A 12,251-nucleotide genomic window follows, 5' to 3' on the forward strand; every position below is an offset into this window, starting at 1 on the left:
ATATTTACTACTAGCTAAAAAAGCTTCAAACTTTCAGAAAAATCAAATTTAAAAAATATAAATTTTTAATGTATAATGTATAAATCGTTTATAGATTATATCGCTTTTCCCTTTGACTAGAGTAGCTGGAAATAGCTTTTGCAATAGTTGGGTTATCTGTCGTACAACTTCGGAAATTAGGGAACAAATGGGTAATCAATTTTCAGTTGATCCAAAAAAAGGAATTAAAACAGAAAGTGAGAAGTTAAGGAGAGATAGGAAAAGCAGGGAGGGAGGGAGGGGACATTAGACTATTAATTATACTGGTACCCAAAGTATTTAAGACTTGTTACTTTATTGGTTGGCTAAAAACCTTGGGTACTTTTATAAAATTGTAAATTGCTGGCTCGATACAAGTAGTGTTCAAACTTTTAAACCATAATTTCAATATACAAAAGGGGTAATTTTGTTTATCATTATTGAAGAGGTATATAAGTTTCTCGTCCATTGTCTAATCCCTTTAGATCCCTGGGGATATAGTCTTGTAAAGAAGGAAAAGAGATTTAGTTTTGTATTTTAGGAAGCATAACAAAAGGGAAGTGTCTCTAGGGGGGAAGGGGGGCGGAGATTTGTAAAAGTTTAAACCTGGAAAAGGGGTGTGTCACTATATAACTATGAACATTAGGTAGGAAAGACGTTAGAAGCTGTTTTGCACCTAAATGAGGAAATAATGGGAAGGTGAAGTAATCAGAGAAGGGGGTGGAGTTTACCTGGAAGGGCCAGGAACGTGTTAGGGGGTGGAGTTTACCTGGAGGAGGTGGGGGAAGTGGCCTTTAAGTGCTGGACCCCCAACTTAGACACAATCTTCTTTACAATGTTTCTTTTTATTTAGTTACTTATCACATTCCAGTTTGTTAACTATGACAGTGATTATATTATTTTTCAGTAGGGCTTCGAAACCGATTAATATCCGCTGGATTAAAACCGGTTCTCAGTTGTATTGAAAAATCATGTACAGCATCGTATTATAGACAATTTTCCACGAATTTTAAAATTAAAATAAGAAATATAAAACCAGTTTTATTATCCTGGGCCTTCAGCCCATCGGGGCTAACAAAACTAGTTTTAACCTAAAATTTTTTATCTTGATATCCTCGGGAAGATGTCTATAATACGATGCGATAAATAACTATTGTGATATTAATCAAATATTAATAAAATATGACTTTTAAATTGTGTGAAAATTTCAGGTATAAAATATTTTTGTCGCTGCGGTGACGACAAATATAAATTCCGTGTATGAAATATAATATTTTATGTTTCAACATATCCATATTTATATATCAGCAGAGAAATATCAATTTTTTTTGTTGGTATCGAAGCTTCTCTATAATTTCCTTTGTCTGTCTGTCTGTCAGTTCAAGTCAACTGATTTTTTAGTGAAGATTCCCTATACCAATGAACATCCAAAAAGTAATTTTTCTTTATTTATCGGTCTATCAGCCATGCTACAAAAAAAATTATATATGTTAAAATGGTTTCGTGATTATTGATATTAACAAGTGTACTTTAGATCTCATTGTCCGTATTCCTTCCTTGATTTGTTCAGTTGGTGCTTTTCTACTAATGGTTGTTGTTATCCTTGTTTATATAGCGAAAATAATCTATAAATCATTTTAATCTATGTACGGACGTCCGTAGGGCTATGGGAGAACTGAATTTTCTCTCATGCTAGTTAAGATAGATTTTAAAAGAGATTCCTCCTAACAATTTTTTTCTTTTTACGCTTCCTTAAAATATAAAATAGATTTTTTTGGCGGAGGGTGTTTTTTTATTTTGATTAAAGCCTTTTAAAAACTGTAAATTAATTACAAATTTACAATTGCAATTTTAAAAAGTATATTCTTTGACATTTGTTCATTTGTACATACTTCATAAATATTTGATAGAAGCTTACTGTTAAAGCAAATGATTTTTTCTGTTTAAAGAAGTTTGACTATTTGATATTTTTAGTGTAGAAATCAACGAAACATTCCATACTTGAGACTTTTCTAATTAGACATCCGACAAGGTCTAGCACTTTCTGAGCCTATATTTAAACAAGGATGACAACTTCCATATAAAAGCAAAGGTCTGAAACAGTAGGACAAACGGACATTAAGTCTCGAGAGTCGGAACTGAATAATCAGAATTTAAATGCATGAGTCTAAACAAAATTGAAAGCAAATTTGTTAATACTGTTGAAGGACATGCTTACATTTTTAGAGCTTGATTAAAGATATGCTTCGCTTATGACATTGTACTTGGTTGTCCTAGGAATCAGTATTCTAACAATCAAATAAATAGGATAATTGTATTACATAAAAATTTTTTGACAAAAAGTTAAAAATCAGTTTAAGTTTAGTTTCTGGTAACAAGCAGAGTTGCTACGCTTCCTAAATCGCACCTTGCTGTTACAGGGATTATCATGAAAAGTTTGAAATCAATACAACAATTCTAACATGTCTTAATTAACGCAAAAAGTCAACCATTACTGAAGGACGTATGAATGGACCTTGATTATATAAAAGTTTAGCTTTTAAAAATTAATCTTTTCTACAATAAGAGCCCTATCTGCAATGCATAGTTCTGAAGGTTTATTTAGCCTTGGTAAAGTAATCCTATCAATTTCAAACTTTGCATCTGGTATATTCTTGACAGCATAGCAACTCTTAATTATAATTTTTTATATGAAATCTACGTTTATTTAATTTGATTTTTAAATGATGATTTATATGACGATAAGGAATGATGCATAAGCAGCTTTACTAACAAGTTGACAACATATAAGTATGAAGTTTTTGTTCTGACTTAAATCGCAACACATAATAAATTCCATATTCAATTAATTACAATATGTAAGAAATTATATCTTGAAGTGATATTTTGCCTTTATACGAAAAACCAAAGCAAACCTTTTTTTGTTTATTTTTGACATTAGATCTTTGAATCAGGAAGGGAGGTGACATTGGGCTGTTTATTACACTAGTCCCCAAAGTTTTATGATAACGTAACCTTATTCGTAGGCAGTACAACTTGAATTTTAGTTGGTTTATAAAGTTGAGTGTCCAAACATTTCAACCACTAATTGTAATCTACATAAGAGGTTATAACTTTGTGTATCATCATTTGGGATGTACATCTATCTATCGGCCATTGTCTTATCCCTGTTTTGAAATGTTTAATCTAAATATTTAAATTACACATATAAAAGGTGGGGGAGGCAAAGCTTTCAATAAAACGCTTTCCGTGTAATAGATTAGTATGGCCTAATATTTAATAAGGAAAATAATAAGATAATGTTTGATCTCAATTTCTTTGATGTCATGCTCTATATAATAGACAAAGTTTAACTAGTTAAAAGCAGAGCTCGGCAGCCGCGCGTTAGCTGCCTGTAAGCCTCAGGGAAATCGTTGCAATCTTTTGCAATTTAGATAATCAGCTGAAAGACTAAACCTGGCCCAAACATGGCAATCCCTCTTATAATAAATTTTAAAAGCATCTAAACGGGATTAAATTTGAGGCACGTCTGACGCGCGTCTATAGAGCCGGATAGTTCAATATTTTATTTATCAAATTTATTATCATCCTAGTTATTCAAAATTACAATAAAGATGAAAATGTAGCAACTCTATCATTACTAGATAGTCTGCATAATCATATCAAATTTATATACGCTAATTAATTGTGAAGTTTTTTTATTTTAAACATTAAAAATTTGATATGTAATAATTGTTCTGTTAACTTAATTTTTAAATCATAATTCAAACAAGGATTACAACATCATAAATAGCGAAGCTAAGATATAGCAAACATTATTGCAAAATATGAAGAAATGTCAAATAAACGGATTGACAAACTAAGTTATGTAGTATATACAAAAGATTTGTCAAAAATGTCAGAATCCCAATTTAAAGAGAAGTCGAGAAATTTTGCATTTTCCTACAGTATTAAAAGCTCATATGTAGCTTTTCTAACAAACATATGATTTATATTGATATAAATCTCTAACATAATACTTCTATTGGATTAACATTGGAATATTTCTCTAACCTAATACTTCTAATGGAATATTTCTCCAGCCTAATACTTCTAGTGGAACATTCCTCTAACCTGATACTTCTATTGGAATATATCTCTAACCTAATACTTCTAATGGATTAGCATTGGAATGTTAGACTTGCTTTTTTGTCATTGATAAATAGTTCCCATTCCTGGCTTTAATTAGTTTTTTTTAGAGTAAAGTAAAAGTAAAAGTAGATCAATGTTCTTTTTGCTCAAATTCTTGGCCTTTTTTTATTTCTCTCTTGCTGTTAATTGAAATTTAGCCAAAATCTATTAAAGGGGCCTAGGAGATAAAGGTTTTAAGCAGGGAGGAAGGGGAATTTAAATAGTATGAATTAAACCCTTTCCAGTATGGCTTCAAAACCGATTGATATCTGCTGGATTAGAACCGATTCTCAGCCTTACAGAAAAAAACATGTATACATCGTATTACAGACAATTTTCTACGAATATTAAAATACAAATAATAAAGTTTATACCCATTTTGTTGGCCAGGTCCGACGGCACCTTGGGTCTCACAAAATTGGTTTAATCTTAGAATTTTCAGCGAAAAGCTGTCTATAATACGATAAGAAAAGTTACTATTGTTCCCAAGAAAAAAATCCATTCATTTATTAGGGGTGAAGATTAATTTACTGTTGATATTCTTATCCCTAGAATCCTAGGTTCTAGGTTAATATAATTATTTAATGATTTTTTTAGAAATTTTTTATTTGTTTAGTAATTTTTCTGCTGAATTTAGCACGAAGACGCATAGACATAAAGAATTTGTAATGGATTTATTATTACTTGGATATTACACCAGATTATCATGTACTCAAATAAATTGAAACTTGAAGCTGGCTAAAATAACGATACATCCTTTACCCTCTACCATTCCCCCTCCTACTGGATGAACGAACTGGCCCATACATTATGTCTATTTTAGCAACGACAATTATCTCCTGTTATATAATATCCACGTATATGCTATATCCATTGAATTTGTATATGATAGACAGAGACAGGACAGACTAACACACGGGCTGACCGTCAGATTGTTTTACCTAGAAAGGTCTCCTCTATCAGATTACCGGCTTTTTGAAAGCGAAGCTTTTCTAACTTTAGGATCAATACGTCCGTTCGTACTAAAATCATTATCGGAATTACCGTACGTCCAGTTAAACTCAATGTTTTTCTTGCTTTTTCTGGTTTCATTTTTTATGATAGAATGATCTTATTAATTTCTTTTTTTAACTATGAACCTAGCACAATACTACAAACAATACTCAAAATGTAATGTCTATAGTGGGAATCTTGTATTTTAGTAATTTTGCAACAAATTTACTTAAATGCATGGTTCAAATTTATAAATAAATTTTCCGCCGTCACTCAACAAAATTATTTATGTTTTTTTTTTAATGGATATAGAATATACGTGGATATTATGCTAGAAGAAATAATTTTCGATAATTCAGGTTGCAAACATGGACATCACTTATTGATCAGTTCGTTCATCCAGTATTGGGATGGGGTATTGGCGGTGGAAGTTTAGCCAGCAACAAGTTTCACTTTTTTAGAGTACATGATAATATTGTGTAAGATCCAAGTAATAAAGATCAATTGTTCTTTTGTGATAATACTGTTAAATTTGATAAGCTTCGCTTACAAATAGGATGTCATCCTTGTTATTTCAGGCATTCACTCTCACTGCCCCCCCCCCCCTCTATCTCTCTCTTTCTCTCTGCTAATTATTCACCCTGTCTTATTTTAATTAAAAATAATCTTAACATCAAAACTTTTTAAAGAATAATTTTTTCATACTTTTTATATCTCAACAAAGCTTAACTCTTATGGAACCCACAGATCACCCTTTTTAAAAGCGAAGCTTTTCTATAATTAGGGTCCGTCCGTCCTTTACAGTTAGCTCTTTTTGTTGATTTAAACAGGTTAGAATTGTCCTATCGATTTCAAACTTTGCATGCTGATTCCTATAACAGTTAGGTATGACTTAGAAAGCGTAGCAACTCTATAATCGTTACCAGAATGTCCGTATGTCCATTTTAAACATGATGATTTATTACGTTTTTAACAACAAATTTTTATGTGATCTAATTATCCGATTGTTCTGATTTTTGGTATAATGATTCCTGGGACAACAAAGTACAATATTATAAGCAAAGCAACTCTATAATCAAGTCCTAAAAATGTAAGTATGTCCATAAACATTATCCTATATCAAGAAGTTTTTAAACAAATTTACTCACAATTTTGTTTCTACTTTTGTTCATTTATATTTTGATTTTTCAGTTCTGACACTCTATAAGTGTTTATGTTCGTTAGCCCTACTGTTTTAGAGCTTCGCTTTTATAGATGACTTCATCCTTGTTCTACTTTAGTTACTAATTGGAAAATCGAACAACAAAAACTACGTAAAATTATCCCACAACCCACTTCCTTCTTTCCCCCCCCCCCCCCTTCATACCAACATTAGAGTAAAACACTAGAGGGTGAAGGGGTTAAATAACTGTATCTCCCCAGAGCACTGTCCTTGTGCCGACTCTCAATTCGATCAAAGAAAATCAATTAATGGTGTTTATTAACACAGCAAAGTAGAAAAAATAATTTGTTAGTAGACGAAAAAGGTCATTGACAAAGGGAGGGATGTAGTTATATTTATATACATCTATATTATAGATCTGTTATACCAACTTCCCTTTTGTAACTGCATAAAACGAGTATTACGCCAATTGGTGTACCAAAAAATATCTAATTCTTCAACAGTTTTAATTGGAATTAATTTCCTGAATCACAGCCCCTTACGATCGTAGTTTAAGTTATGGGAACAACTTTAATTATTGAAAATCTTTGCTTTCGAAAAGAAAAACAATTAAAATGACAAATAATAATCAATATGTGTAGAATTACATAGTAAGAAGTAAAAAATTTATCCTGCGTCAAGGAAAAATTTGAAGAATTTAACCTAATTACACATGTCATAATAATCTCACAGAAAATCTTTTATGACCTTGGCCTTAGAATTAGCAATGCAGATCGACAAACAGTGAAATTGGCCAGATATACATCGGAACAGTATTGAAAAACAATTAACGTTTTAATTTAAGTTTCAATTAAAATAAGGATGACTATATCCATAAAAGCGAAGCTCTGAAATAACAACGGTAATACCAACGAATATGAACACTTGTAGAATGTCAAAACTTTAAAAAATATGTATTATATCTATATAATCTATTGTTAACAAACTTGTTGTATATTTCTTTAAAAAAGGTTTCTGTTTGACGAGATACTTACATTTTTATTAATTGATTACAGAGATGCTCCGCTCATAATATTGTACCTTGTTGTCCTAGGAATTAATGTTAAAAAGTCTGATGAACAGGATAACTATATCATACAAAAAAAACATCTTTAACAATTTTTTTTTTGATTTTATCCGCCGATGGGAAAATAAAAAGCTATAAGAATATTTCCTGTTTTCCAGTCTCGAGATCTGAAGACATGGGCAAACAAAAACGGTATGATTTTTTATAGCCCATAACCGGATCTATTCCGGTGGAAAATAATCGAAATCTGGCTTATGATAAATATCTATAATGAAAACATATGTCATGATGTAAAATACTATTTTTTTCAGATATAAAATTAAATGTTTTGTTCTGAAGTAAAAATGTTTGACAACTATTTTGAGGTTTTGTGACAAATAATCAGTTAAAAGTTTGTCAGTGCACAAAGAAAAAAATCTGCTAATTGTTAAAAGAAGTATTTTAGACGAAGGTAGAGTACTTTTGTATAAAAATTTAACAAGAACGACCTTAGCCAAAAAAAGCGCAAACTTCTTTTGATAATTATACGGAAAAGAGTATTTCTGATTGATGAGATATTATTATCCGGAATAAGGTATAACCAACAAGCGAAAAAATCTTGAATACAATTTTTTTTTTTTTGGGGGGGGGGCAGATTGAAAGGTCGTCAATTTTACTAATGTCCCCCAACGACAGCTGAAAATACGTATGGGTTTCGTGATTTTATTTCTCGAATTAATTTCATTGTTAGTATAAGCTGTATTATAATGCTAAGACTATACTATGCATGGATAGGTATATAGAAGAAAAATAATTATATTGCCACCCTAAAATATTTTAAGCCTTCATCAAAGCATGATTAAGCCTTTTTAACATAATAATTTTCAAGCACAATTTAAAAAAATGATTTATACCTAAATAGCTCGTTTTAGTCAGGGGGCCGTGGTTTATCAAATTTATCCCGTTTTAAATTTCTGAAAATGTAGTAAATTTTAGTAGCGTAATGTTGACGTAAAACTTGTTTGGTGCTGTAACTAAAGGAAAGTGGGTAAGAAGGGAGGGGGGGGGGGGAGGAAGTGGGTTGTAGAGAAATTTTAACTTAGAGATGTCCGTCAGAATTCGAGGTGGAATTTAAAAAAAAAAAATTAGGGTCGCTGCTCGCTGGTGAGGAAAAATTATTTTTGTAAAAAATCCTCCAAAATCACGTAAAAATCTACAAAAATTAAATAAAATCATAAAAGGGTTTTGAACATAAGATTTTGTTTAATTTTTGTACATTTTTTATGTGATTTTAGAGGATTTTTTACAAAACAATTTTGTCTTTCCAACCTAACAAATAATTTTTTAAAAAGAATCCACCTCTGGTCTTTTGTCCCCGGTTTTTAGTAATTTTAATAAAAATTAAACTAACCAAATTAATATAAATTTTAAACTTCTATTTCTTTGCAGGAATAAAAACTGTGAAAAATTAATAGAATCAAGAAAAAAGTAAAAAAACACTGAAGTTTCATTGAAGAATTGTTAAAAAGTTAAAGACAACAAAGAACCAAAAACTGTTATTTCTATTAATATACAAAAATCAAAGATTAACCCAAGAATAAAATCTGCAAAATGGATCTAACATTCTCAAAAAACATGGATCAACAAACATTAGGTAAGATTTTTATTGATTTAATTAAAAAATTGTAAATTAAAAACAAAGTTGAAAAGTAATTAGTTTTCTTTATAAAGTTTGGAGAATGTACATCGTATTACAGACAGATTTCCGCGGACATTAAAATAAAAGATATAAGGATTAAATCCAGTTTTGTTTTTCCCGAGGGGTCAAAGACTCGGAGTAACAAAACTGGTATTAATGTTTTGATTTTTATTTTAACATTAGTGGAAAATTGTATGTAATACGATGCTATTCATGAATTTTAATTATGACTGAGAACCAATTCTAATTCAGCGGATATTAATTGGTTTCGAAGCCATACAGGAAATTACAATCCTCTAAATGGTTTGTTGCATGGCTTGTTGGTGGTTGTTCTAACTGGCTTCTGGCACAGCTCACACTGGCCCTGCGGCTTGTCATTCACTCCTTCTATGGGAAATGGAATTGGGAATCCGGCGGCAGTTGATGTATAGCACATCCAATACTCAGACCAACCTTCCTCATAAGTAATAAGATAGAATGTTCCAGCCACAAGTTCAAGATCCCATCTCTGCTCAATGTCTTCATGGGCATAGGCGAATCTGTTGCCAAGGTTGGCAGAACAGCCAATATGTTTTTCGTCATCAGCAATGTCAAGCCTGCCCACTTGCTTGTAAACTAGAACCAAATGTTTCTTTTGGGTAAGAGTGTCAGTGTCAAGACCGTTACCGGTGGCATTCAGCTCAAAAGCAAAGCTTGTAATGTAGTCAAGAACATCATCTCCAGCATCAACATCATTGCCAGGCACATTGACAACCAGATAATGACCAAATTGTGAATCAGGACGGGTCGACAGAACATTGTCCTCAATAAGAAGGGTATACAGGGCTCCCTCTTCGGCAGGCCACTTAAATCTTGGCTTGACGTCCAGAGCAGATGTTGATGTCAAATCATTGGCGTTGAGGCACCTCCTGTCTGACTGGAATATGGTGACAGGCTGGGGTGGAGCTGCTGGCATGAAGTCAGGTACAACTCCAGATGAGGTGAACGCATTCTGGAACTCTTCAGTAGATTGGAACTTACAATTAGGCTTTCCTCCGCCGTGAGGTCTTCCACCGCCATAAGGTCTTCCACCTCCATAAGGCCTTCCACCTCCATAACCTCCAGGTCTACGTCCTGGTCTGCCACCCCACCCTCCTCTGTGGGAAGATACGCTGCCGCCGAGAATAGCGACTAGAAGGATTAAACCTGTACCTGTCAGCTCCATTGTCTCTTTAAAGTATTGCAGAGAGCACAAAACTGATTTAAATTATTTTCCGCCGTTTCTTTTATACCCACCAACAACTATGAATATTCTTATCAACAAGTGCAAATGTCATAGAATAAACAAAGAAAAGAGGAGTAACTTTTGTTATTCAATGTAATTCATAACAGAACATGTCTGTCTGACGCAAAATATTTGTTAGCCCATATTTGTTTTGAGAAACAGCGTAAAGTGTTACCAAAAAATGACGTCAAATAATGAAATGACCAATGAGAGGCCTTTATGAATTTTACCTTTACAATTACAATGTATACTAGCCTATCATTGGTCAATTAATTGTATGACGTCATTTTTTTAGAGGCACTTTATGATTTTCAAGAAATTTACTTAGTGCACAAGCCATTGTTTTAAGCTAATATTGGAGGGCGGGAAACTTTCCTTTGTTTAAAGAAACCACCCTTCCTCTACCAAAAATAAAAGTCTAGTTTGAGCACACATTAACAATACAATTTTTCTCATTTACTAACAGCTGTACACCCCTGGCCTCTAGGGGCTCTCTACTTAAAACAGTAGGATAACAGCCTAAATCCACCCATAGACTTCATTCGAAAAAAAGATTTCCTAAAATCACCCAGGGACTTATGTGAAGCTTTCCTATAATGGAGAATTCAATCAGTTCAGCGGTTAGCTATATCTTAAGTCACAGACAAAAAATCTTACTACTTTATATAAGAGGATTGTAGGAATAGAAGATGCATACTTGGAAAATCTATTATAGGCTAGAGGCAAGGCAATTAATCAAAACATCTATTTCCCTAATTGTAAATAAGAAAGAAAATTAAGGAAAAATCATGAAAAAGAAAGGATGACAACATCCAAAAAAGCGAAGCTCTGAAACGGTAGGACAAACAAATATTAACACTTGTAGAGTGTCAGAAATGAGTAATCAGAATATAAATTATTTAAGTCGAAAAGAATTTGAGTAAATATGTTGAAAAACTGCTTAAATACAGGATAATGTTTAGGACATACTTACATTTTTAAGACTTGATTATAGAGATGATTCGCTTATAACATTGTACTTTGTTATCCTAGGAATCAGTATTCCAAAAATCAGATCAATCGGACTATTATATCATATAAAAATTTGTTGTTAAAATATTTAAAAAAAAACCATGTTTAAAAAAGACGTACGGACATTCTGGTAACAAATATATAGTTGCCACGCTTTCTAAATTATACCCAACTACTAAAGGAATCACCATGCAAAGTTTGAAATTGATAAGACAATTCTAACATGCTCAAATTAACAAAAAAAGCTATCCGTTACGGACGTACGTACGGACGGACCGACCCTTATTATAGAAAAGCTTCGCTTAAAAAAACAAATTTTATTTATTTATATTCTTTATGTTATCTCTATGGTGAATAGTATGAACAATATTTCTTCACAAAATATTGTCATTTGTCATAACTCAAAAATGCTACCCTGTACACTGCGCTGTATACAAAACATGTGAAAATTTTATAATGAGATTCTTATAATAAAGTAAAAGAATGTTTGTTTTTCTGTTTGTTTGTCTGTACCAAAGGATATCTCTAGCCGCTGAACCGGGGGGGGGGGGGGGAGGGGGGGATCAACCCCCCCCCAAAATTTTTACTGTAAACAAATCTAAATGGGGTTTGGGATTTAACTCCCCTCCTCCTCAAGCCGCTAGTTTGAAATTAGATACTAGTTACTTAGATTTTAAATTTTATAAATAAATTTTAAGAAAAGCTTATCAGTGCGCACTTTTAGGGGTGACGCAGTGAACAACAACGCTTTTGTTGAGTCTAGCCAAATTTTCCTAAAAGTGAACAGACAAACATTTTCGTTTATTTACACACTAATATGATCATTTTATAGCGAAGTATTTGTCAATTTACTGCCGGCTGTATCACAAGCATCTAGGGACATTTAAAA

General features: G+C 32.2%; 2 protein-coding genes across 2 annotated transcripts in view; one reads left to right on the forward strand and one right to left on the reverse strand.

The window, feature by feature from the left end:
• The first annotated feature begins 7,717 nt into the window (after positions 1–7,717).
• LOC145317820 (calmodulin, striated muscle-like) overlaps positions 7,718–12,251 on the forward strand; it is a 31,502-nt gene continuing 26,968 nt past the window's right edge. Inside the window, exons 1-2 of the mRNA XM_080159091.1 lie at positions 7,718–7,860; positions 8,838–9,042. Coding sequence (XP_080015217.1) covers positions 9,000–9,042 — 43 coding nt within the window. The 5' untranslated portion in view covers positions 7,718–7,860; positions 8,838–8,999. The remainder of the gene's footprint in view (positions 7,861–8,837; positions 9,043–12,251) is intronic.
• On the reverse strand, positions 9,039–10,323 carry LOC145317819 (OV-16 antigen-like). The gene has a single exon (XM_080159090.1). It carries the CDS (start codon positions 10,289–10,291, stop codon positions 9,374–9,376), a length of 918 nt encoding a protein of 305 aa, XP_080015216.1. The 5' UTR covers positions 10,292–10,323; the 3' UTR covers positions 9,039–9,373.

This window comes from Acartia tonsa, chromosome 4 (assembly GCF_053477335.1).
Source record: "Acartia tonsa isolate MP-2025a chromosome 4, ASM5347733v1, whole genome shotgun sequence".
NCBI lineage: Eukaryota > Metazoa > Arthropoda > Copepoda > Calanoida > Acartiidae > Acartia > Acartia tonsa.

What these genes read in the sequence shown, in the direction of transcription:
- LOC145317819 (XM_080159090.1), bottom strand. Translation starts at nt 10,291, where the DNA reads ATGGAGCTGACAGGTACAGGTTTAATCCTTCTAGTCGCTATTCTCGGC.